This window comes from Paramormyrops kingsleyae, chromosome 21 (assembly GCF_048594095.1).
Source record: "Paramormyrops kingsleyae isolate MSU_618 chromosome 21, PKINGS_0.4, whole genome shotgun sequence".
Lineage (NCBI taxonomy): Eukaryota > Metazoa > Chordata > Actinopteri > Osteoglossiformes > Mormyridae > Paramormyrops > Paramormyrops kingsleyae.
In genome coordinates this window covers 7,462,501-7,489,311 of record NC_132817.1, presented here as the reverse complement: position 1 = coordinate 7,489,311, position 26,811 = coordinate 7,462,501, and the positions used below count along the sequence as shown (strand labels likewise).

The 26,811-nt window shown below is 44.3% G+C and overlaps 2 protein-coding genes and 1 long non-coding RNA gene across 4 annotated transcripts; 2 read left to right on the top strand and 1 right to left on the bottom strand.

Moving 5' to 3' along the window:
- Nucleotides 1-462: 462 nt before the first annotated feature.
- Nucleotides 463-6,814, bottom strand: LOC111850482 (uncharacterized). Its single transcript, XR_002839808.2, has 3 exons — nucleotides 6,690-6,814; nucleotides 2,339-2,406; nucleotides 463-542 (listed from the first exon to the last, which is right to left on the bottom strand). It is a non-coding gene; the product is annotated as an uncharacterized lncRNA (long non-coding RNA).
- Nucleotides 4,265-10,086, top strand: agtr1a (angiotensin II receptor, type 1a). Of its 2 annotated transcripts, XM_023824406.2 has the most exons (3): nucleotides 4,265-4,353; nucleotides 4,484-4,602; nucleotides 7,823-10,086. In XM_023824406.2, exon 3 carries the CDS (start codon nucleotides 7,907-7,909, stop codon nucleotides 8,975-8,977), a length of 1,071 nt encoding a protein of 356 aa, XP_023680174.1. In that variant the 5' UTR covers nucleotides 4,265-4,353; nucleotides 4,484-4,602; nucleotides 7,823-7,906; the 3' UTR covers nucleotides 8,978-10,086. The 2 variants fall into 2 exon arrangements, with proteins under 2 accessions (XP_023680174.1, XP_023680175.1); XM_023824407.2 differs by having other exon boundaries at nucleotides 4,272-4,602; nucleotides 7,890-10,086.
- A 2,481-nt stretch (nucleotides 10,087-12,567) lies between these two features.
- gyg1a (glycogenin 1a) lies at nucleotides 12,568-26,753 on the top strand. Its single transcript, XM_023824408.2, has 7 exons — nucleotides 12,568-12,750; nucleotides 14,657-14,792; nucleotides 15,443-15,617; nucleotides 19,420-19,582; nucleotides 22,240-22,366; nucleotides 23,573-23,798; nucleotides 25,585-26,753. Exons 1-7 carry the CDS (start codon nucleotides 12,744-12,746, stop codon nucleotides 25,750-25,752), a joined length of 1,002 nt encoding a protein of 333 aa, XP_023680176.2. The 5' UTR covers nucleotides 12,568-12,743; the 3' UTR covers nucleotides 25,753-26,753.
- The last annotated feature ends 58 nt before the right edge of the window (nucleotides 26,754-26,811 follow it).

Genomic DNA, 26,811 nt, shown 5'->3' with positions numbered 1-26,811 from the left:
TAGCCCCAGCTGCCTTATGTCCTTTACACCCAAGGTAAACTAAACAGTGTCAGTACTTCCCCTTGGAATTAAATATTATATTAACCCTGACTCTCCCAAAAGTGACATGTACGCACGCTGGGCCTTGACCTGGGGATTAACGGGGGGAGGGGGGGTTACCTATGGTTCACAAAAATCCTTATTCTTGCTCACACACAACTCTAGGTGAAGCTGACGCCTGCATGCAGTCCCTCCTCTGACTCTCCATCCTCCGCCTGTGTCAAGATCACCGCTGGGTGAATTTCTGCCTCCGCTCTCCCGCCGTCTGCCGTCCATCGACCCGGTAAGAGCGTCTGGAACGACGCTCCTCTTTTAAAGCTCGCAGACTCGCCGGCGTAACACGGACGGTTCTGGCACGGCGGGGAGCCGACTTCTCGAGGCGTGAGCAGCTGCGATGGCCACCAGCCCGGGCAGGCCCTGCCACTGTCACGGTGTGTCACCGTACCTCAGGCCTGACACCGGCCCGGAACAATCAGCAAGATCTAACCGGAAGATTAACCCTCCTGTTAAATAATCAGATAATTGAAGATTATAAGATGTTTCAGGCTGAGAGGAACCTTCAAAGCTCATTTCTGGAGAGAACGTTACCTAGTGAGATGTGGTTTATTTAGGACACAGTGTCTTCTGACCACAAATTTTTTTTTATTTTACAGCCTGTCTGTAACAGCAATTCATCAGCATTTTCCCAGGCAGTGAAACATTTAAAATACCTTTAGGAATGTTCTCATACTTAATTTAATTAGGTATTTTTATGACCCTAAATACCACACAATTTCCTGTTCCCAAGGGGTGATGATTCGGTGTAGATCACAGCACTGGCCTAAGCGAGCGGCTTCAGAACGACACTGTAATTGCCTCTGTGATTTCATTACCGTGATTCCGTGATCCAATACTACCGTGTTCCTCAAGCAGGATGTAACTGCACCAGGTTATTTGATTTTCAAAGATTTTGTTGGTGAATCTGTCCTCCAGGGGTAAGTAATTGAATGCTGGAGTTTGAGAAATTTCGTAATTAATTTCCAGATACCGGCCATGTACCAGAAGACACCTTCAGCGGCCTTTCCAGAATGATCTAGGTGTGTCTTCGTGTTTGATTGTGGACAAAAAAACCTGTAGATGTCTAACTGACATTAATACCACCCTCCTTCTCCCCCAAGAGTGCATGATTGCCCAGCAGGTCATGCTGTCCTCTCCAGCCGTGGTTTGAAGCTGACCCCCGCATTGTGTGTGCAGTTGTATCCTATTCTGGGATTTCCTCCCACAATCCTTTGTGGCAGCGACTAATACAGCACATCATGCTAGTTCTGTTTTTAGCTTAGCACAATAAAAAAAAAAAAAATAAACCTCTAACCCTAATTAGAAAACATTGTCTCTTGATGGAAACCTCCTGGTCTGACTCCAAGACAACATCCTGTTCGACTGTATGTGTCTGTCTTCAACACAGGAGTTCTGAGACCATGAATGTTTTTCAGGAATGCTAAGGGAGTGAAGTTCGGCTCCTGATCCATATCATATGTGGTCTGGCGAGGTATCCATGGTGTGTCTGAATAATCTGGTCAGTGGTCAGGAACTGAATTTGAGCTAAACAAAACACAATGTTTTCCTGCATTTGTTAACATGCATACATTCCACAACATTTATATTGTTTTCTAAAATGTATTTCCTCTATTATTATTATTATTATTATTCTTTTGTGAATGAAGTGCAGTGACTGTCACGCCCTTTGTAGTAAACATATAATGATGTCAGATACAAGGCCAGTTGATTGGGCCGGGCGGGAAAATGGTTTTCAAACCATGCATACACGCTTTGAAAAGTGTTTTTAATATGAACAGTAAAACGAGAAATCAAACTCTAAATAGGACTGTGCACATTTGGAAATGTTACAAGGCCAATCCATATGGAGTGGCTTCCATTTATGAAAACTACTACCTACTATTACCATTATTTGCTCATTTCCTCTCTGTAAAAAAGAGAAAACAAGACGCATTAACCCAAGTTGACTGCCCTCGGAGCACTGATAATATTGTATTTTTTGTGTTAATAGAAGTAGTCCCACTCAGTGAAAAGCCTTGAGCATCTCACAAATGCGGACAGCGTGAAACCCAATGTAACATGACGTGCGGGGACATCTGCATACCACAACAGAGGTACAGAAGAGAGAGAGCCAAGCGTAAAAAGAGTAATTCCCAAGCCTGATAAACACATTTGGACCCCTGCCAGTTTACGAAATGTTTTTTTTTTCATGCTATAAGCATATTTTATCGGTCACAGAGAGACCCCATAACCCCTCACCTACCATAAAGCTTCACTCTCCAGCTTGTGTGCGTCGTGCAGTTCGCTGAAGGAGCCCGCCTGGGAGATTGGCTATCAACACAACAAATTAAATCACATTCAGGTTCCTCCCAAGCTTGTTGTTGCCCCCCGTGGCGGGAGCCGTGGGATACCTCTGAGGGGGGGGGGGCGGCAGATTGGCAAGAAGATGGACACCACCCACGTCCTAATCTTCACGTGTGATTTTTTTTTTATGCGTTTATCGCTGCCCCAGCTGGAAGCGACGGACGGCGCGATGAAAATCATCAGCCGGTTTCACCTTGCCGAGATGACGGGTCTCTCTTTGTTTGAGGCCGATAGAATGTTATATATAGTAAATACTCAGCTGACCTTGGCCAGGACATCTCCTATCTGGCAACCACAGCTTTGACAGGCCATCTTTCCCCCACATGCAGTCATCTTATAGTGGGGGCTTTGATTGCTGTATCAGGTGCAGAACTGCTATATTAGTGCCTTGTTATAGCATCAAGATGCTGGATTCAAAGGCTGTAGTGATACATGCCCATCGCTGGGATAACACATGTCACGTGTAAGCAGCCCTCAGCAACACACCCACACTGGAAGTGAGACCTCGGCAATAGGCACACACACAGGAAGTGAGACCTCGCCAATAGGCACACACACAGGAAGTGAGACCTCGCCAATAGGCACACACACAGGAAGTGAGACCTCGCCAATAGGCACACACACACAGGAAGTGAGACCTCGCCAATAGGCACACACACAGGAAGTGAGACCTCGCCAATAGGCACACACACACAGGAAGTGAGACCTCGCCAATAGACACACACAGGAAGTGAGACCTCGCCAATAGGCACACACACAGGAAGTGAGACCTCACTAATAGGCACACACACAGGAAGTGAGACCTCGCCAATAGGCACACACACAGGAAGTGAGACCTCGCCAATAGACACACACAGGAAGTGAGACCTCGCCAATAGACACACATAGGATGGGAGACCTCGCCAATACAAACACACACAGTCAGACCTGATCGGAAGAGACAGAGGACTCCAGAGTCGGAAAGAGGGAAAAACAAACACAGAAAAACATAAAGTCATCCCTTTAAATCAGAGCTAGATAAGATTTTAACAACTCTGAGCTATTAGTTAAGTTCTCCCCAAACGAGCTTGATGGGCCGAATGGCCTCCTCTCCTTTGTAAATGTATTATGTTCATTGTGGGCGTGGGGCTACCTATCACGCATGGTAATAGGAGCACATGGCCAGTGAAAGCTTGCCTATGGGAGTTTTACTTACAGAAAAATGTTCCAATCATTTGTCTTGGTCCTGCCTCCTCTAAAATCTGATTGGTTGTTTTCTTTGAATCAATAATTTTTCATTCTGGCCCCAGATCATTTTTCTGTATGTAAAATTATAAGTAAAAATGCTAAGAGCTTCCCTGAAGTCTGAGAAGGGGGGGCGACCGACAGCGTAAGTTTTGAAAGTTCGCTCTTAAGTTAAGGTCAAGTGTGACCCAACATAGCGAGCGCCTTACAGCCACGGTCACGGACCCTGAACCGGAACTGATCTGTCGGGTCGGGCTGTCTCCGTCTTCTGGATTTCTACACAGTTCCATTACCCAAACAAATCACCAACTGCTGAGTATCTACTAGTATCGGTGCATCGATCATGGGCGGCGCTAAAGCAGTCGATATCAGCCTCCTGAAACAGATGAGCATCTTAGGTGTTATTCACACTGAAAGTATTGGCGTTACTCTTTGCTGTTTATTATTGACCCTGAACAGCAGCTGGAAGACAGTAGAGGAGCTTTTTATGGGGGGGGGCTTCCTCACAGTCGAAAAACAAAAGGCCGAAGCCCGTTCCCCCCCCCCACCCCGCCGGTGTTATTAATAAACGCTCCCCAGCGGGCTTCCCACCACAGTGAGAATGGAGAGGGGACGAAGGGGCAGTATAAGAGGGAGCACCGGAGGAGGGGGGGTGGACGTTGGCCAAGTGCAGACCATCTAGACAGAGCGGTGGGTGGAAGGCGTGGACAACCAAGTGCTCTGAATGTGTGTGTGCGTGTGTTTGTGTGAGCGCGCGCGTGTCCGTGCAAGCGTGTCTGTCCAGCGGCATCAAGGACTCATCCCTCTCACTCTCCCCCAGAAAAACCGAATCCATTCATCAGCCGAGCACCGGAGAGCAATCTCCCTTCTTCCCGTCTGTCTTCCTCTCCTTCTCCACCTCCTTGAAGAAAGTTCTCCAGAGAGCTTCTCCTGCTCAAGGTAAGAGCATCAGCTTCTAACTTCTTCTTAACCCTCTTTTTCTGCCAATGAATTCAGCCCTGAACTTATCTACATGTGTTGGAGAGCCTTCAAGTAATGATGCTTAAAAAGCTTCAGCGCTCTAACATCTGAGATAGATTTCGGAATTAACTGCAGATGTCGGTTAATCAGTTTCACAACACAGGCAGTACAATATGTGCCCGTTACAACCTGCGAAAGTCCCTCCACAATTCAAATTGTCAGTGCAGTAAATTTCAGACTCCCAACTTCGAATTGCACCCTCCAAATATTGTTGGGGGTATTGTGTCTAAATTCTTCACTGCCGATTTTCCAGACGTAAAATGATGTGTTATTATTGTCACTTAAATATTTTTTTCGATTGAACTTCACATCATTGGAGGGAACGATACATCCTGAATTAAGAATGTGACTCCCTCAGCTCTCCATACCACAGTAATTGTCTACTTCCTGATAAGCATGACTTCTCCATCTCAAAAATGCGCTGTTCAATTCAGTCATGTCGCCACGGGACTAAGGAGCGGAGTAACGCTTGCATAACGTGGGGTCACGACCTCGCGCTTCCTGAAAACGGAAGAAAACAAAGCGTTCCTACTTCGACCATTCTCTGGGACATGAGCCTGTCTCTCCCAACACACCCCCAGGGTCAATGAGGATTTCGGCACTTTAACACCATAGCAACTAGTATCATGGAAATTTCTGGACTGAACTGTTTTGCAGATTAAGGAGATCAAATAACCTGAATCGCTTTCATTTGCGAACCTGGAAGTATAAAACTGTAAATTATACAAGTAAAACTTAGTGTCCATGAGTAGCCGAGATGACCCCCCACCCCACCCCTCGTATATCTTATGTGTATATTATGGACAGTGCTGGTCTACAACTAAAAGTCAGCCCTGAACTTTGGTAAATTTTGCCAGAATGATAAGTTATATTTCCCAGTCCACACATCAATTGGCGCACTGGGAAAATGCCTGGTCCAGGGTGGGCTTGTTGTTTGGGTACCACACTCAAAAAAAATCACTTAGTGCCCCCCCCCCCCAACCTAAAAAAAAAAACAAAAAAAGAAGATGAAAACAGCTAGCGAGTAGAATCTGAAGATCGTAGCTAGCTAATTGTTTAGCAGAACACGCTTTCACCATCTCCTAAAAAGGAACACATTTAATTTTTGGTGTAGTAAGTGTTTGTGGCCGGCAGGGGTCCTTACGCAAATGCTTTGAGTGGCGGTAAACTTGTCACAGTAGTAGAGATCCACGTCTTATGGATGTCTGCCCAATAGGACTCTCTTCCCAAGTGGGACTGCGTCCGTTCATTGTTATGCTCTTATTTTCCTTCCTGTCTTCACCCTGCTTCACGGCGCCCGGGCGGCACAGCCCGAGCCAAACACCCGCACCGCTCCGTTCCTGCGCCCGTTGCCGGGGGAAACGCAAAATTCTTTGTCTCTATCGAGATACCATCTAGCAGTCCTTAATTCCCATACTTCTTCAATGTTTATGGAGTTATGTTAACTTCCTGATGTGGAGCAACTAAATCCACTCCCCGATTAGATTGTCGCTATTTATTATTTGTCCTAATTCAAATCCAGAAAAAATTACAAGGATGACAAGATGTCACTGCGTAGAGGTTTTGGTCTCATACAGTGACATAGAATGACTACATAGGTAAACACTGGTACAGAAAAACACACATTTGTCAGGTCCTAAGCAATCTTATTTCTGTCACTGTCTGTCTCGTGTTTCGTGGGGAAAGTGAAAGGAAACTTCAGAGGTAAAATTTACACTTGCTTACATTTGGAGCATAATAAAATGTGAAAATGCTAACATTATACTGTCTGAACAAACAAAAAAGCATCCATGCACACTCAGTCACACACAAGACCAGCAGACCGCAGAAGCAAATGGAATATGAAAATGGCTGTATAAAATTCTCAAGATGGCAAATACTATAAATATCTTTGAATCACGTAGACTATGATCATGTTCTATTTTATTCCCACAGTTTATGATTTACAGCCAACCACTGCTATAATCATTAACGAAAGAAAACACTTTTAAATCTTAACCACTGACATCTGTCTCCGCTTTATTGCACTGGGTCTGAGGAGGAAACACAGAGTGATGTTCCATGATTTTGTTGCCCTTGGCTCCCTAACGTCCTCCAGTTGCGACAATGTCCACATCTGCAAACAATATCATTGTTGGTATCAGGATCAAAACTGGTCTTCAAAGGCTAACCGTGGATCTTGTGTAGTTTATAGGAGAAAATAAAGTTTAACGCACAGTCGTTTATATATGTGGGCTTCGGTACAGCGCATCCCAGACGGTTCCAGCGCGGTAGCACTCGAGCAAACAGCGCGTTTTACGAGATACATTTTATTGTTATTACAGTTAAACCGAATCTTTAGGTCATTTCTCCTATCTATGGTAGGGAAATAAGTGTTTCAAAGCGACGCTGGTTTCTATTATTCGATGTAGGCCTACAGGATTTGCTGAAATGTTTTAATGTTACGTATGGTACGATTTGTTTTTAGATTGCACAGTCCGTGAACTGCAGAAAACCACGGAGGGATGTTTTTAGTAAATAAAAATATTTTTTATTTTAGTCATACCACAAACATGCAAATTGTGTATACATATTATGATTTGTTTTGTATAAAATAGCCAGTAACATATCCAAATACATATGAAAAGGTGATGTTTCATAGTACAACTGTGACATATTCTTTAAGTAAAATATCTCGTAGTGTACAGATCTCTGCAATCAGCCTAGAATGCAATAATACACAATAAGCAAGCAGCTATTCATGAACGCGCGGCTGGTAGAACGCGGGGTCGCGGAAAGCCTACCCCAGAAAACCCGAGGCATCAGGCATTGTGCACCCTGGAGTTCATGCGCAAACACACATCGCCTTGAAAATAGAATATACGCTGACACCTTGTGGCCAGTGAAAATACTACATGTTTATCACCTGTCTAGTATCACCGTGTATGAATTTTTGGGCAGTACTAGTAAGCAAATCCGGTAATATGATCAAACGTGCCAGCAAAAGTTAAATTATAATGACATATACAGGCAGATGATAACTAAAGTTGCAATGATACTGTGCTTTGTTTAGTATATGTATCTGATATTTTTTCTGAATCACAATGATGGCTGAATGAAAAACAAATGATTTCAAATGTGCCTGTTGTGTTCCTTTTAGGAAGCTGGAAACCTCCCACCATTCAGCTTCTAGAATCCAGTGATTGACCTTTGACCCCCCCCCCAAGTTGTTCTGTAAAGCAGAATGCAGAACGCCACCGGCGGTGCCAGCGAGGAGATCCCGCTGAAATGCAACATGTCTGGCTACCCCTTCATCTTCACCCTGATCCCCGTCGTCTACGGCTGCAACTTTGTCATCGGCATCGTGGGAAACAGCATGGTGGTGGCGGTCATCTACTGCTACATGAAGCTGAAGACGGTGGCCAACATCTTCGTCCTCAACCTCGCCGTGTCCGACCTCACCTTCCTCCTCACGTTGCCCATGTGGGCCACGGTCACAGCAACGGGCTATAACTGGCCCTTTGGCAGTTTCCTGTGCAAACTCACAGCCAGCCTCGTCATCTTCAACCTGTACACCAGCGTCTTCTTCCTCACCTCTTTGAGCATCGACCGCTACCTAGCCCTGGTGCACCCGGTCCGCTCACGCCAGTGCCGCACGGTGGCCAACGCCCGCATCACCTGCATCGTCATCTGGGCCTTCGCCTTTCTTCTCAGTGTCCCCACTGCTGTAACCAGGGACGTCTTCCAGATCAAGGACTCCAACATCACTGTATGCGCCATTCTGGACAGGAACGAACTCAACTACAATCTGGTGGCCCTTAGCCTGATGAAGAGCGTGCTAGGCTTCCTCATCCCCTTTGCCATCATCATCACCTGCTACTGCCTGATCGGAAAGGCTCTGCTGGATGCCCACGGGGTGCAGAAGAGTCGTTCACATGGCGATGAGGTCCTGAAGATGTTGGCGGCCGTGGTGTTGGCCTTTTTCCTCTGCTGGGTGCCGCACCAGATCTTTCACTTCATGGACACACTGGTGCTCCTCAAGGTCATCCAGAACTGCCACATGCTGGACATCATCGACACCGGCATGCCGTTCACCATCTGCATCGCCTACTTCAACAGCTGCATGAACCCCATCCTCTATGGCTTCGTGGGGAAGAACTTCAGAAGGAACCTGCTGAAGCTCCTGAGGGGGGGGCCCCCTGCAGACCCCTCCCACGCCGGCCTCAGTGCCAAGATGAGCAACCTCTCCTACCGTGCCTCGGAGTCACTGCACCTCTCTGCCAACAGGACAACCAGTCTGCCCAGTGTCAAATAAGCAAACAGCAACATGCTTTGCTAAAGTCGTAGAATCGTCCTTTTTTTTGTGGATGACAAGAAAATGGGGCTAACAGTGAAAACCTGTGTGCTTCAAAGCCCCAGAATGACTGCTGAGAGAATAACCAAACATGAATGTAATGATGTGGCTTTGCTGACCGCTGTAAAGAACACAGATGCTGAAGTGACACAGCAAAAGCGTCAGGCATCACACTGAAGTCCATCATGAATCACACTCATCTATATCCTCCTTCCTGCCATTTTCTAAATGCTTATCCTGGTCAGAGATGTAGGAGATGGGGGGTGGAGCCTATCCCAGGTAACAGAAGTGGATATTTCAGGTCCATAAACGAAAAATCCAGACCAAGATTTTGTTTCAACCAATCCGCTGAGTTACTCTGTGATTGTGACTCTTTATGCTCAACTGGTTGGTGGAAACAAAATCTTGGTCTGGTTTTTTAATTTCTAGACCTGAACTATCAACCTCTGCCAGGCAGTATAGGGTACAAGGCTGGAGTACATTCTGGATGGCATGCCAGTCCATCGCAGCCAGGTTTAATATGTTTAGTGGAATAAAAAGTTCCACTACACAGGGGTTCTGTAAAGTGTGGCTGTGTATATAGTCAAAACACTGGAAATGAAGACGGACTAGATGTATGTTCCAGATATCATTCTAGAACTTTTAGTGTAAGCAGGAGCTATAATGCAGTCGTCTTTGCCTGTGTTTCTCTGTGGCGTCACAAAACCGACGGATGCTCTGTCTTCGTTAACGTGACGTGAGTGGAGACTGACTGCAGGAGCTAACTTTCAATGAATTAATGTATGTGAAATGGAAGAACGGCAGGGGTGTCTACAGTGGTCTGCAAAAAACTCAATATTTCAAGTTATATAGTGGGTTGGTGTTTTTTTTAAGGGAACCACTGCTCTATGTGGAATAGTGCTTCTGTATATCTGAGTCTTTACTCTGTCGTTTACTGTCATTTTTATTTATAAATCATGACCATGTATGTCATTTTTAAAACCCTAAAAAGTACTGATGTTTTATGGAGAGCTATTGTTATTGCATGAGTTATTGAAATGTGTAATAAACACATATGCCCACACGGGAAATGTTTCCGTCATTTTTTTCTCAGCAGTGGCCTGAGATTAAGCAAACATGATATTTGTGTCACCTTGCAACCAACATATACCATAATAAAAATGGGTACAGTAATTGCACACAGAACCGGGCCTGCCCAACCGGCGAGATAAGGGGTGCAAAAGTGTGAGTGAAAAATGTGTGAATACCCCTGGTTGCTTTGCATAACAATATAGATATTTGCAAAAGTTGTATTATTAATTCAGTAATTTTCTTCTGAAACAGATGCGAGCTGCCTAGTTAGCAGCCAGATATCCTGTGCTACTGAAATGCTTTTAATATGAATGAACTAACATTTTTTTTCTGCTGCTCTGGACGGGGGTGGGGCTCAGCAGAATCTCGCCTAGGGCACCAGAACACTCAGGACTGGCCCTGATTGTTCCCTCAAAGCAGGGGTGGGGAACCTGTTCCACGGAGGGCCGGTGCGGGTTTTTGGGATAGCCTCTCCATCAACCAATAATAAAACAGTGGTTCTCAACTCCAATCCTGGAGACCCACTGTTATTGGCTGATTGAGAGGGCATCCCAAAAACCCGCACCGGCCCTCCATGGATCAGGTTCCCCACCCCTGCCTCAAAGGAACAAATTGGCCCTTTTTTCTGGACAGTCCATCTTCTAACTCCTTATCCTAGTCAGGGTTGCAAGAAGCCTTCCCAGGGCCCACAGGCCACAAAGGCAGCACAGGCCACAAAGGTAGAACAGGCCACAAAGGCAGCACAGGCCACAAAGGCAGCACAGGCCACAAAGGCAGCACAGGCCACATAGGCAGCACAGGCCACAAAGGCAGCACAGGCCACAAAGGCAGCACAGGCCACAAAGGCAGCACAGGCCACAAAGGTAGAACAGGCCACATAGGCAGCACAGGCCACAAAGGCAGCACAGGCCACAAAGGCAGCACAGGCCACATGGGCAGCACAGGCCACAAAGGCAGCACAGGCCACAAAGGCAGCACAGGCCACATAGGCAGCACAGGCCACAAAGGCAGCACAGTCCGTCTGTTCATCACAGGGCACATACACAAACCACTATACTTGACAGGGCAAATACTAAGTAATAATTCAGTTGCTACTAAAACACAAATATAAAACACAATGATTCATTAATGGTGAACAAACATGAGAGCAGTGTTTCACTATGGGCAGTGGTGGCTTAATGGTTAGGGACGCACACTTGTAATTGAAAGATTGCAGGTTCAAATCCCTGAACAGGGAGGCACCACTGAGGTATCCTGAGCAAGGTACCGCCCCCAAGCACTGCCCCCTGGGTGCCCTCTGCTATGTCACATATGGGTTAAATGCAGAGGACACATTGTGCTGTGCTGTGCTGTGGTGTGTCAACAATGACCACAGATCTCTAAATTCACTTGTGTTATTCATGAGTTCTTCCTTCAGTAATTCACATATATAGTAACTGCTTGAGATGAAACATGCGTCACAATTCATTAATGATGTATTAACATATGATTGGTATGTAACTAAGACTTAGTTTGTGGTTAATAAATAATACTATATTTGTGCCCCAGCATTAAGTCTTTCCACAGTCATACCCTATGAGCCTAACTGCATGTCTTTGAACTGTGCGAGGAAACCCACACGACAGCGTAAAACACGCGAACTCTAGAGCAGTGGTTCTCAAACTGGGGGTCGCATCGAAATTGTAGAATCTAAAAAAAAAAAATTACCTGTCGCGTAAATCAGGCTTGTCAACCTATGTAAAATATAATGTATTTTAAAAAAAATAGAAGTATAAAAAAAATGTAAATATAAATTTTACGTAGCTATGGACATCATAAATTACTGTTCAGTATTCAGTACTTTTGTTGCACTTGTCAGACAATTTTAGTTTTACTGTCAAAACTGTTTTAATACAATGTTATATTTTGTGAAATGTAAATTTAACAAACCAGAGAAATAAAGACTACAAACAGAATCTAAAATCTAAAATTAAGTAAAATTGTAAGTTTGAGGATGTTTTGCGTCATGATTTTTTTTTTGAGGAGGGGGGCCACAAAAGGATTCACCCTACACAAGGGGGCCTCCTGCTGAAAAAGTTTGAGAACCACTGCTCTAGAGACGCACCCAAAGCGGAAGTACGTATCTCCGGGCCACGGTTTAGTCCAAAATAATTTCTATTGTGAATATACCACCAGATGGAGCCAAAGGCACAGATCGAATATCGCAAAGGAATATACAGTATTTTTACCTTTGAAATGTTTGCCTCTATTATTTCTTGAAAATTTTCTCTTGAAATTATTAATATATGTTTGTTAATACATACAGAGGTACGGATCAGTTTTGGCAATACTGATACTTTACTCAGCATTTTCGCCAACTATGTTTAAATCAACAATTTAAATAATTTGTGAATTAAAGTTATTGCACAATATTGCACGTAGCCAAGCGGTCAATAAGAGGCATTGTATTATAAATAGGGAAAGAATTATAAAGAGGTAGTGCATTATAACGAGGTGGGGGTATGCTGTCAGAGAGCCGGTCACATGACAGCCGATCTATAAACAGTGCACTGTCCCCTTAAATTACAGCTGGACTGTTCAGTTGCTCTTCTGGAAATTCGGCTGTGTTTGCAGCTTACAGCCCGGGCGACGGAGTTGTCGTGTCTCCCTTCGAATCATGGAAGGTAGGTGGCAATCGGACAGCGACTGGTATTCAAGTCGCCTCTCGGATATTGACATGTGCGCAGGTCACGCGACCGGACAGCGGATCTTATACGAAATAAATGCAGTCGGAAAGCGCATTTTAAATAATTTCCACCAGTAGTGCGTTTTCAAATGCATGTCTACAAAATAACGCGACGTGTTTTTGCGCTGTTCCACAGGGACACATTATTGCTATTAATAAAAAACGGATTTACATTTGCGGCAGTCACTTCGCCCGGAGGAGGAGGAGACGTGGGCCTAGTATCGCGCAAGTTTATCTTGTGGTCTCCTTAAAATCAAATCGGTGTGACCACGACAGCGTGGGAAAACGTCATATAACTATCGACGACTGGCCAGATATCTACGTGCGCTCAGCCCAAACCGTAAAACGACGATCGAGCGCTGCATTTTTTCCAGTAACCATCCCTGGTCACGTACATAAGTTTTCCCGTAACTGTATAAAAATAATAATAATTATTATTATTATTACGATAGGGACAAAAACTCACTTATGACCAAAGCATTCGGCAAACAAAACGTGCGTTTCTGTTATTGTGCACTATGTGTGGGATAGGTTTTACTGTCGTTTGCGTATTTAAACTGTAAAGATATGGCTGTGTCGTTGCTTCATAAGCGATCGTATATGTTGGAGGTCACGTCCCAGGTATGGCCGGTATGAGTACGACCAATGGGATAAACGCGATCGCTTATCAAAATCACGACGAGATTACGACAGAGCGTTATGCGGCCCTGCATCTTATTTGACCATTTAAATGTATTGGCGAATAATTTTGGTTTCGCTTGTTTTCCCAATTAATGTTAATTGTCATCGGCATCGTGGGAAACAGCATGACTATATATTCAAGACCCCGTTTATAGTGTGCATTATATATAGAGCATAATGATTGAAAAGATCGCTCATGTTTCAATTTAAAAGTAAGCTCTGTAATAATGACCACCATTTAACTAAACCCATGATATCTTGCGTTTCCCTTTCACCTTTTACGTAATTTTGATTCAGCCGATCGTTAATTAGTTTGCTACGCAGTAAACATCGATCTTATCCTTGCCATATGGTGAAGGCGTGCAAGCAGGAAAGAGCCTTTTAACTTCATCATAGATTATATGCCTTAATAGATGATGGAAAGTGCGCTGGACCGCTGGTCGGTGAAGATTTTGTACATCATTTACCTACAGCATTAGGTTTGGGGCTGCTGGCAGAAGCATCAAATAGCTTGTGGGAGTGGGGCTGTAAGCCACGGTGCTTAAACCACTCATCCGTATTCCGTAGCTGCTAATCTAGTACAGATCGAGCGTAAAACTGTAACAAACACATTCACATCTGGCAGAAAACAGGAACACAAATTTACAATGATGCAACAGCGTCGGTGCTGGATATAAAATGTAAATACAGTTTTGCTGTTTTTGTTGTTCTAGAGCAGGGTTATTCAACTCACGGTCCTCGAGGTCCGAGCTGCTGGTTTTCCAGCCTTCCTTTACCTGTCAGTCAGGTGTGAAGCCTCTGACCAATCAGAATCAGTAATTATTAAACAACTGCCTGGGAGAACTGAAAACAAGGCCTGGATTTAGAATCGAGGTCCAGAGTTGAAGAACCCTGTTCTAGAGCTCTCTGCCCTAAATCAGTTACAGTGCAGAAAATACAGGCCGCTCACTAACTACGAAGACATAGTTTATGTTGTTTTATAGAGCAATCAGTGGTTTGTAACACCTAATTGCTTAGAATGATTGCATGCCCACATACATGAATTACTCGAGCCATGAATTACAACCCCCTGGCCTCGTAATCGCTTGAGACGCACGTGTGACAGCCCCCCAAGCACCTACCTACCTACCTCCCTCCCTCTCCTGTTTTGCGCTACCCGGCAGACCAGGCTTTCGTAACACTGGCCACCAACGACAGCTATGCCAAGGGGGCCATGGTGGTAGCCAAGTCCCTACGGAGTTACAACACCTCCAGGAAGCTAGTGGTTCTGATGGGCCCCCACGTGTCGGACGCCTACAGGTGAGGCTTCATCCAGCTAACCCAGGGCTAGTGAGGGGGTGGAGTGGGTAGATAAGGATTTCGTGTGTGTGCCTTCCTAAATGGTAAGAATTGTCATGGTATGTACGTAACTATAATGAGCAAGTCCTTTAACCCCCAAAATATGCATTGCTTTGGATAAAAACATCATCTAAATAATGTAAATTAATAATTTGAATGTGGTACAGTGATGACCCTTGACTGACAGGCTTCTTACTAGTAATTGGGCACAGCATGTGGCCCAGCGGGCTAAGCCTTTGTGCCTGGAGGGTCGCCGGTTCGAGCCCAGCCTCAGCAGAATGGTCAGGTCATTTGGCCCCTTAAGTGAGGCCCTTAACCCCCAGCTCCATGGGTGCCGCTGGTGAGCGAGATATGGGTTGTGCGAAAATAGTTTATATGATCTGTAAAACTATTATAATTATTAACTTGGATTATGAGTATGAGCAATACACCAGGGAAAATTAGACCTTATATGGCTTTTGTATCTAATAGTTTACAATTCGTCACTGTTAATAGCAGTGGTTGTTTTGATTTTAAAAGCCCCAGTTTTTCTGAGATTGCTGGGTCCTAATGCACCCCAAGAACCGACCCTGTGTTTACGCTGCTATTTCTGCCGTGCCTGCTAACGCCAGAGAGGTACTCAGCGCGACCTTCGACGAGGTGCGGCTGGTGGACGTGCTCGATAGCGGGGACTCAGCCCACCTGGCGCTGATGAACCGGCCCGAATTGGGGGTGACACTCACCAAACTCCACTGCTGGACCCTCACACACTACTCCAAGTGCGTGTTCATGGATGCCGACACACTGGTGAGCTGCCTGACCAGAGAGCGTGTCGTGGTGCGACCGGAGAGCATGCCGTGGTTTTTGGGATGCCCAAGTAGTCAGCATTTTCCTCAAAACTCAATGATTAAAACTGAAATGATGACCCCCCCCCCTCCCCAGTCATGAGATGGCAGAAACCTGGAGTAAGATGGTTGTTGTTAGTACCTAAAGAGTAAGTTCTGGCAGTGCTTTCAATATAATCTGTAAGCATTCCAAATGAATTTCAGTTCTAAGGACCCAATTTGCACAGATCTGTGCAAAAGCCTTAGACGGTCAAAGCCTCTTTATTTGGATAGGAAGTGTGCATTTGCTCAGAAAAACACATTTTGGCATTAGAACATATGCAAATTTATAGTAACACAATAGAAGAATTACGTTTATTCATTGCACAATATATATATGTGCAATGCCACCTATAGTGATTTGAAGTGATGAGGGAAGACAAAAAAAAAGTTAATGGTTATGATAAAAGTATACAAGAGTAATTTTTATAATAGTAATAATAATAATAATAACAAAGGTGAGAGATATATGACCAGTTATCACAAGATGTTTGCACGGTGAAGGTAAGAAAGAAGAGAGGGAGGAGGCAGTGAAGTATTCAGCATTGGAGTACCGAGTAGATAATAATAATGGTAATAATAGGACAAAAAAAATGGTGGCTGCTACTTCACGAGTAAATATAGTAATGAGAGTTCAGCCAAGTTCATGATAATAATAGCAGTAGTAATTCAGTAAACTCAACCATAGTGAATGATATATACAAAGGTATATATATTTATATACACGTCCAGGCAGACATAAGGAGTAGGGGAAGTATTCACTATTGTGCTATTTAGTCAATGTGGTGTTGGAGTGTGAGTGGATGTGTTCCGTGTAGGCGTAAAGAGTTCTATTATGGTTGAAGTGCTTCTATGAATGATTTCCAGGTTTCTATAAAAGCGTGTGTATTTTTCTGGCTTAATGCAGTTTGTTTTTCAAAAGAACTATATTCCCAGAGAAGGTTTTTCCATAATTTGGTGCTTAATGAGGATTTAGATTTCCAGTTGAGTAGAATAGTTTTCTTGGCTGTAATTAAAGAGATTAATAAAGGGTTTTTATAATTACTAGGGAGATCGATCTGTGTTGTGTCCCCAAGCAAGCATAGAGATGGAGATAATGGGATCCTATGACTCAGTATAGATGATAATATTTGAGTTACTGCTGTCCAAAATGTATGAACTGGATGGCAAGTCCACATAGCACGGAAGTAATCGTCTATACTACTACTGGGACACTGAGCAGATGTGGGTGTCAGCAAGGCCCATTTTGTACATTTTATGCTGAGTTATATGTGTTCTATAAATAACTTTATACTGAATTAATTGGAGGTTTGTTTTGGTGGTAGATGAGAAAATGTTATTAAATATTTGTATCCAGAAGTTAGTGTGGGTAGAGATGTCTAAGTCGTTCTCCCACTTTGTTATTTGTACTGTTAATAAATCATCTGAGTTGGCCAAAAGTCGATAAAGTTTACTGATCAATCCTTTCCAATGACGTAGGTTAAGGATTTCGGTAGCTAATTTTGAGGGGTGAAGAGAGTTATTACATATGTTAATCTTAGATTTGATAATAGCTTTTAATTGTTCGTAGTAAAGCAATTGTTGGCCTTCTAGTTCATATTTCTGGGTTAATTTGGAAAAGGTTAAGAGACGGTTATTGCTAAAAAGGTGGTGAAGATGGGTAATTCCTTTTTCATGCCATTTAGAAAAGTACAGAGTGCTGTTACCAGCTTTAAACTCAGGATTGTGCCAGATGTCATCTTCAATCGATTTTAGTAGTGGTTTGTAGTTGAGGTCAAACAGGTCTGTTAATCTTGGGGAAATACTGATACCCAAGTACTTAATATTACCAATATGAAATGGTAAGGAAAATTTGTGAGCTGATGGATCCCAAGCATTGCTTTGTAATGGAAGTATAGTTGATTTGCACCAGTTTATTGAATAATTAGATAGAGTAGAGAAGTTTTTAATTACAGTCAAAGTTTCTTGTAAAGAGATTTGTGGGTTCTGTAGTTATAATTATATATCATCTGCGTACAAGCTAATTTTTATTATTTTGTAATTTTTTTAGCTAAAAGTTTATTGTTTGAATTCCTATGATTTTATCATTTTGTCTTATCGCAGCTGCAAGAGGTTCAATAAAGATGGCAAATAAAGATGGTGAAAGTGGACATCCTTGTCTAGTGTAAAGCTTTTTGAGGTCATCCCATTTGTGTTTAGGCTTTGGGTGAGGTGTATAATATTTTAATCCAATGTATAAATGATTCCCCAAAGCCAAATTTCTGTAATGTGCTGAGTAAGAATAGCCAACTAACTCTGTCAAATGCCTTTTCAGCATCTAGTGACAAGATAACAGTCTTGGAAGTCCGCTGTTGTGAAAGGCTGATTAAGTTAAATAGTCTTCTCATATTGTCAGATGAATGTCTATTCTTTATGAATCCTGTCTGAACCAGATGTATTAGCATTGGAGTTACTGTTTCGATTCTTATGGCTAGAGCTTTTGTGATGATTTTCAGGTCTCAATTGATTAGTGAAAGAGGGCGACAGCTAGAGGGGTTGGTTGGATCTTTGTTGGGTTTTAGAATTAATGATATTCCTGCTGTATTCATATATGTGGGGATTAATGAAGTATTCTTGATCTCTGTTACTACTCTATAAAATAATGGTGAAAGAATGTCCCAAAAATGTTTGTAGAACTCAGGTGGAAATCCATCAGAGATAGCGAAGAATCGATTGTATTTGATATTTCTCGGGATAGTGAGGGTAGAGCTATTTTTTCTAAAAGAGAATGAAATTAATAATATTAAAGCACGGCTAGAAGAAATATTACATAAAAGAACCCAATTCTTAATTAAACAACTTAAGTATGAACATTTTGAATATAGTAACAAAATAAGCAGATACCTGGCAAACCAATTACAGTTTAAAAAAGAGAAGGGCAAGAATTACGTCAATAATAGATTCAACAGGGAAAATAACACAAGATCCTTCTGAAATTAACAATGTTTTCAGAATTTTTTATGAAAAACTTTACACTTCTGATCTTAATCCCAATTTAATAGAAATTATAGTAACACAAAAAAAAAAAATCTAGAAGGTGTATCTTCTGTTCTCCAAAAAGTTGCTGAATCTTCCCAAACCACTCCTTCGGGGCACCTCAGCCATTCCATGTATTTGTTACGTTTCAACTCCCTTAATTAATTAACTTAAGTTTAACTCGATGAGGTATGCCAGTGGTCAAGTAAAACAAAACACGGGATTTTGCTGCAAATACTGGGGTCATTTAGGAGAGGTTTTAAAAGGACTAAGTTGACACTTTGACAGACATCATGGTTTTACACAAAACTGAAAATCATTTAAACATTTAAGTGTTAATGTGGTGTGGATAAAAGTTTCCTCTGAGTTACCGAGTGTGAAAAATAGTATTAGAAACGATTTGGGCCAATGTGTCCGGTTCATTACATATTCCCTGTGTGAGCATCGTATATTGTCATGGTACTTTGAGCAAGCTTAATGTGGCAGCTGGTCACAGCAAGGTTCTGACCCGACCCAGATCCAGCAGCCACGGTCCACATAGCCTGCTTTCGATGGATGGTTGGTTCATAACTTGATCCTATTCACCGCGTTGGGTGATGGAGGAGATTTGTTGAGGGATTGTGGGGAGATGTCAGCAAACGGTGGAGATGTTAGGGTTGGTATAGCTGTTGGATGTGTATGTCCATGCGCTGTTGGTGTCCCCTTCACAGGTGCTGTCAAACGTGGACGAGCTGTTCGAGCGGGAAGAGCTTTCAGCTGCCCCCGACCCCGGCTGGCCGGACTGCTTCAACTCCGGCGTGTTCGTGTTCCGCCCGTCCAACGAGACCTACGGCAGAATCCTCCAGCTATGCTCAGAGAGTGGCAGCTTTGACGGCAAGTTATTTTCATACCCTGGATGTGGGGGGTTATGTGTGTGAGCCCGGAGATACCACAATGAGATTGCGGCCGCCGTAAATGTCCCCCTGCTCTTCTGGTTTGAGCTCCTCACCACTCAAAGTCATTGTCATGTCGCATGACGTCATCGCTTCCAACCCCTGGCACCAGGCTGGGATGGAACCTGTAGCTTTTCAAAATGGTCGCTTGGAGTCGTCTCACACGGCGGGTCACTTTACCTCTAGTCGTTTGCAAGAGTGCTCAGAGTAGCACTTCTAGTATTTCCATATCTGTGTACAAGACCAGCATTTTGTGCTTACACCCAAAGGAATCTGCGTCCTGTCACTTCTGGCAGTGTTTTTTTAGTTCCTGTTGTGCATTAGCAGTCAGTTTCTTCTGTGCATTTGACTGTCTGAGGTCCCCGTTGGCCGTTACATGCCCGACACATTGAGCTTAAGCACCCCCCCCGCCCCCGAAGCTTGAATTTCATGCACACGGTTCCTCTATGATGGTGGCCCTTGCCCTTGTGTGTCCTCCTAGGGACCCTGTAGGCTTGCATATGCTTGCATGGCCCTGTAGCCACATACTAGCTTCTGGAGACCCATCAGTGTCCCCCGCTGGTGAATCGCTTTATTTACTCTCCATGTCCGGCACCCCCCACTGGCTAGCTGCAGTTACGCGCTCTCTCAGTGCATCAATGGGCATATTTTTTATGTTGACATTTAATTACACTTAACAAGATTCTACCACATTCCATGACATTCCCAATGGATGTTCTACAATGCTATCTGCTGCCCCGGTATTGTGCTCTGACCCATGGAGTGCTATCCAAGAATAAAGATGGGGATTTGGAAGCAGTTCTTACTAAAAATAAGAAGTGTGCTATTCATTAAAAAATATGGATGAATGGGGTGGCATTTTTAAACGAGCTGTTGTTTGAAAAGCGCCAGGAATGATATTATTTGACGCCGGCTCTTAACAACACTGAGTTTTTCTCAACTTGTCGACTCAGTGCCGAAGCGCTTAATAATCCTTATGGTGCCCAGACTCCCTCCTTTCATTTCATCAGGCCGCTGAATTTTCAAAATTCTAGGTGAAACGGATGTGTTTTGTCACCAGTGGCTTTACGGGCAGGGTTACGTCAGCGCCTCTGTGGCAAACTGCTCTGCCTTAAATCACAAAGTCCTGAGATGTCACTGAAACAGGAGCCTGGGGAGGGCAAAGTTCGCCACCATGACCAGTATAGTGCCATAGTGTTTGGTCAACGGAGAACATGCAAGTGTAATACCGTACATTTCACAGATACCGCGATAGTCCTCAGCGTGGAAGGACCTTTTTATAAACGTCCTTGTGGTATTCAGCTGTAAGTCCTCCCTACTAAGCAAAATGTTTTGGTTTTTTTTACAAACATTTTTGCACTTTTGTGATTTTTGCATAGCTGACAGGATATGAAAAATTTGGTTTCCATAGCAACTACACAATGACATTTACAGCTTTGTCTGGAGGGCCCTTTAACATTTTTTTTTTGGAGGGGGGGTCGTGGAGTTGTGAATCCCTGTTCACTCCCCTCATTTTCATGTTGGCATCCCGCTGCTTTGATGTATAACATCCGTGCACCGCAGCCTGAGCACATGAGGGTTCCACTGCTCCCCCTACTGGTGGTGCGTGAGAACTGCTTTCCAGACAGGACCCTGCTCCAGTGAGCCTGCAGACTGTGTTGTCATGCCTTTGCAATGCCCAGTTTGTACAATCTCAGCGCCTGTGGCTTGTGGTGTCGTTTTTCAGTCCCCATAGAGCCCCTCTCATTACTCTTCCTTTTATACCACAGAGGATGTACCATGCAAGAGTCGCAGGGTGTTTTTTTTTGTAATTTAAACAAATGCTGTCCTGGACTGGGTCATATTTGTATTTCTAAACCCAGGGGCAGTAAAAGCCGGGTCACCTCGTAGGGGCAAGACAGCCCTGACCTCGAAGCACGCCAGAAACCAGTATGGACAAAAGTTTGTTACAGTTCCAGAACTGTCCAAAATCTGGACAGGATCGATTTTTAAATATTATTGTTTATTTGTAAGTCTGTGATTGGTTTAGCCCCCTCTGATCTATCTGATCTCTTACACCCCGATCTTTCCTCCCAGTCGCTTTGTTGTTGCTGCTCGAGCTCAGGTGTAGCTGAGAGGTGACCGTGGTTTAGCAATAGCTGCCGTAAGCTTCGGAATAACCGGCCCCTTTGTATTAGGGCTGCAGCGACTTCGGTCACGTTTAAGTCCTGGTTGATAACTCATTTATTGTCCGTGGCTTTTTAAACTAGCGTGGGAGTGTTTTTGTTGTCAGTGTCATTCTATTTGTCTGATGCATTTGTCTATTTGTGGAAATTGTACAGCACTTTGGAGAACTGCTGTTGTTTTAAATGTACTCCATAAACAACATGAGCTTGACTCACCACTAAATTCAAAGCAGGAGTGTGGCCAGCTCCCCCCTCCCCCCCCCCTGCCGTGCAAACAAAGCTTTCCATTCATCACATAGCCACTCACTGATGCTTCTAGGTTACAGATAATCTTTTTCCTTTCCCGGAGAGGGGGAGGGGGTTGAATTTACTTATTTATGTGTGCGCTTGTTTGTTTCCATTGTGTCTCCATGACACGCTTCCCCTCTGACAGGTGGGGATCAGGGGGTCCTCAACACTTTCTTCAGCAGCTGGGCGACGGCAGACATCTCCAAGCATCTGCCCTTCATCTACAACCTCAGCAGCTCAGCCTTCTACTCGTACCTCCCAGCATTTAAGCAGTGAGACCCCCCGCCCCCCCCCCCCCCCCCTAAAACCTTCTGTACACGGAGGAGGGCGAGTAAGCAGTTGCAAGGTCACATGAACGTGCCTTAATGCCATAATGTTGTCGGGTTACTGGAAATGCCGACGGTCTGCGTCACACGCGATGACTGCCCTCCCCACCCCCGCTGTTCTTAGACGACTGTCTCAGCTGTGTCCCGCACATGTACTAGTCACCAGAAATAGAGCTGTTCATTTATAGACTGTTACCCCGAGCAGAGTCAGTCGCTGGAGTTCCTCAGTATCCAGAACTTCATGTAAATCACTGGTGGAGTCCAGCTGTTGGTTAATAAGTACCAGTAGTTCCCCTGTAGCTGATCATTCGTAATTGATGATTATTCTTAGGCCCAATCCCATTTCTCCTCCCTAAGCCCTACCACTACATTTCGAGGGCCCTCCCTTCCGAAGCTGACTTCACAGATCGTAGCCACAAGGGGTAGGGCTTGAAATCTTTACCTAGGAATCGGGACACCACTCGCTTACGTCATCAGCAGTCGACCATCGCACATAAGTTTCACACCTGCGACTTTGCATTTGTTTGTAACAATGCCGGCTCAAGGTATGGCGTTGTCGACTGCGTGCATTTTAATCATCATACTCCGTTTGATGAATACTCGCAGGAGACGTCTGCGACACTTGCTAACGCTTGTGGATTTTTATGAGACATCGTTTAAAAACGACTCGTGTTTGTGTCAGCTAGAGTGCCTGGCTAAAGTGTTACCTGTCGCTTTACCTGTGTCACGATGTTCATAATATAATGTACCTAATTTTCATTGCTTAATGTATTTGGCATACTGTTTCCTTTTATAAATGTGACTTTCTGTGCATGTACACAGCGATTAACATACAAATTAGAATAAACATATTATTTTATGTACCGTTTAGCAAATGCTATCCAAACGCCGCATGCTTAAATATAGTGCATCGCGGTACAATATATATATTTTTTTTACCTCAACTTTTTTAAAAGTACATGTGCTATATGTGTGCGGATTATTTGTTTTTATTGCCCTGTATGCATGAACGCATGGAACATTTTAAAGGTAAAATCATTTGTTTGCTCTGATACCATTTAGGTAGCTTTAATGAAAGAGGACTTTCAAGTTAAGTGATGTGCATCAACAATCGGGGGTTATTTGCCTCTTCTGATCCTTACATTCCTCTAGGTTTGGGGGCAATGCCAAAGTGGTCCATTTCCTGGGATCACTCAAGCCGTGGAACTACTCCTACGACGCAGAGACGAAAAGCATCAGGGGTCACACCCAGGAGCCCTGCACACTCCACCCCGACTTCCTGCTGAAGTGGTGGGACGTCTTCTCCACGTCAGTGACTCCTATGCTGAAAGAACAGCACAGAGCGGAATCTTTCCTCTCTGTATCCAGTCACGATATTGTAAGTAGGCCGATTCCCTTTTAGTCCCACTATTAATACAGAGAAAGGCATGAACTGAAGATTAAAATAACTTAATCTCAAAATTAGGCCTTAGTCCCCACATTAAGCCTAACTTAAGACAATGTTTTGATTACTTATGATAAGAGAGCTGCATGTCTTCCATAAACATAGTCAGAAATTCCAGTAAGTTGTTTTCAAAAGTCAGTTCTCTGGTGCTAACCCAAGCCTAATTTCTTGATTACTTTTTACAGGCAAGCTGTTTGAATGAAGTCGTGTTCATCCTCATCTCGGGCCTAACTTAAGCCTTTACGTTTTGATTATTTGAAACCGGAAAGCCACATGTAGTTATTCCTCCCATGTTTACCTGAATATGTATGTGAATGTTATGTTTGTTACAGGGATGGACATAGCTGGTATGCAAGTACGCATTCACCTTTAATAGCGATACGTGCGGCAATCAATTAATGTAACAGCACGAATAAGTATGTATTTTATGTGCAATGAGGTGCAAATGCACATAAAATACATACACATTTGTGCTGTTAGATTAATCGATGGCCGCACGTATCGCTATTAAAGGTGAATGCATACTGACGTACCCGGTATGTCCACCCCTGCACATACAGCACCTTACTGAAGCACCACCACCACCAAAAAATACAGCGGCCCTCCTTCCCCCCATACACGCACCCTCAGCTAAGGTGGTGAAGGGAGAGGAGGGAATTTATGAATTAGGGGTGGTTCAAGCCTGAGCCACGTCCATCTACTATGCGACGTTATCCGCCAGATCGTTATATGTTGACCCCTTAAGGGTTGGTGGTCGGAGGCTGGATGGTGGCGCAACACACTAAGTCACCGGCACAAATACATTTGCTGGAGGTCAGGCTTGAACCAGTGATCTCCCGATCACCGGTGACTTAGTGTGTTGCGCCACCATCCAGCCTCCAACCACCAACCCTTAAGGGGTCAACATATAACGACCTGCCGGATAACGTAGCATAGTAGATGGACGTGGCTTGAACCAGCAACCTCCGGATCACCAGTGCCGGTGACTTAGTGTGTTGCACCACCATCCAGCCTCCGACCACCAACCCTTAAGGGGTCAAGATAAGATTATTTGTCATTAGAATGTTTCTCTTTGCTGGAGGTCAGGTTTGAACCAGCAACCTCCTGATCACAGGGCTGGAGACTTAGTATGTTGCGCCACCATGCAACTTCAGTCAGACAATCCTGGGAAAGATTTGAACCCTGGTCCCACAGATGAGAAGGAGCAGTGCTAACCACTACACCACCAAGCCACACCTATTAAATTTGTAATTTTCATCAGGCCATATTAAATGGTCTGTCGTCAATGTGTAATAATTTATTATAAATGTATTTATCTGGGTTTATCTGGCTCTGGGAGAAAAGCCTAGACTTTAAGCCCTAGAGCAGTGGTGGGCAATCATATCCAGAAAGGGTCACTGTGTGTGCAGGTTTTCACTGCAACTCCCTAATTAGATTACTAATTAGAGGACTGATTGGCTGAAGAGTCCTCACACCTGGGTTAGAACCTCTATACTGGTTGGTTCCAAAACTGTTAAACTCTTGCAGTATGACAAACAGTGGAACTTATGACTCTTCTATCAAAGCTGGGGTTCAACCCAGCAACCTTGCAGTCACATATACAGAGACTTAGCTTACTGAGTCACTCTCCACCCCCCCCCCAGTGAAGATTGCACATGGTTCTGCATGTAAAGTTTCAATTTGGCAGACTGCTCATTTGGATACTTGTGTGTCTGTCCAGGATGATATCCGGAAGGGGGTCTCTCACATACATGTCGGTGAGCCCCCCCAGCAGCCGGAGCTCTCCTCAGAGGAACGCAGGAAGAGGTGGGAGCAGGGACAAGCAGACTACATGGGAATGGACTCCTTCGAGAACATACAAAGGAAGCTTGACTCCTTCCTTAAGTAAAATCCAGAACCAGATCCAGAGAATGACCCCTTAGTTACAGATATAACTCCACAAGTTTGCGAAAACATACCCCGGCGATCGTCAGTGCTTTCAGGTGTTGGATGTAGTCATACTCGGCACCTTTTTACGGCTCATTTAAACATTTTCTCTCCAATCCCCATTTTCCGAAACCCAAAGACCTCATTGTACACATGAAGGTAATTTGAAACTATGCAGCAATGTACCGCGAGCTTTCACCATGCAAGGACCGGGCGTTACACAACAGACTGGTGACTCGGCTTTTAAGTCACGTAGCATGACGTTCAACTAGACCAAATTTACCCCAACTAGTCCTTGAAGGTGCAATGTCCTCTCCCAACTGCCACAACACTCATCAGTTGCAAGAGATTTCTTCGAAATTTGTAACGTGTCACATGACTTGCCTGTAAAAACACACCTAAGGTACAGTTCTTGGACTTCTGGCGGTCTTCCATTTCTTTTCCTGCAGATTAATAACCCAGTTTCCAGTAGCTAATGCTACTTGCTGCTCCTATGTGGTTCCTCCGGAGCCAAACGACAGCTGCCTTAGCCTGCGGACCAGTTTACACGAGGCCTCCTCTGCCTCCCCTCGAGGTCTCACATCTCATCTGCGCTTTAGCTACCGTCCTGCTCCGAATGGAGATGTGGGTAGCAGCCTTCATGGTTGGAGTGTAGCTGAGCTTCCGGATGGCCCGTGCAATGCCGGCTGGTGATTCCGGCAGGTTGGCTAAGGTTTGTGTCGCAAGCCGTCAACTTGCGGCCTGTTCTGGTCCCGGCCGCCCCATCATGCGGTAGATGCTGTGCACAACGGTCTCTTGGGAAGTCTACAGTGACCTGTTGGTTTTCCATTGCATCATAGTACATAACACACTGGTGTCCCCCCACCCCCTTCCAGAAAAAGTGAGTAGTTTGACTGTGTGGTTGTTAGATGTACTTACTATATCTTGCAGTAGCTCCCCTCTCAATAAAGACTGTTAAAGGACTATCTCTTGGATTGCTGAATTAGAAGATATGAGCCCCCCCCCCCATTACTCATTAATA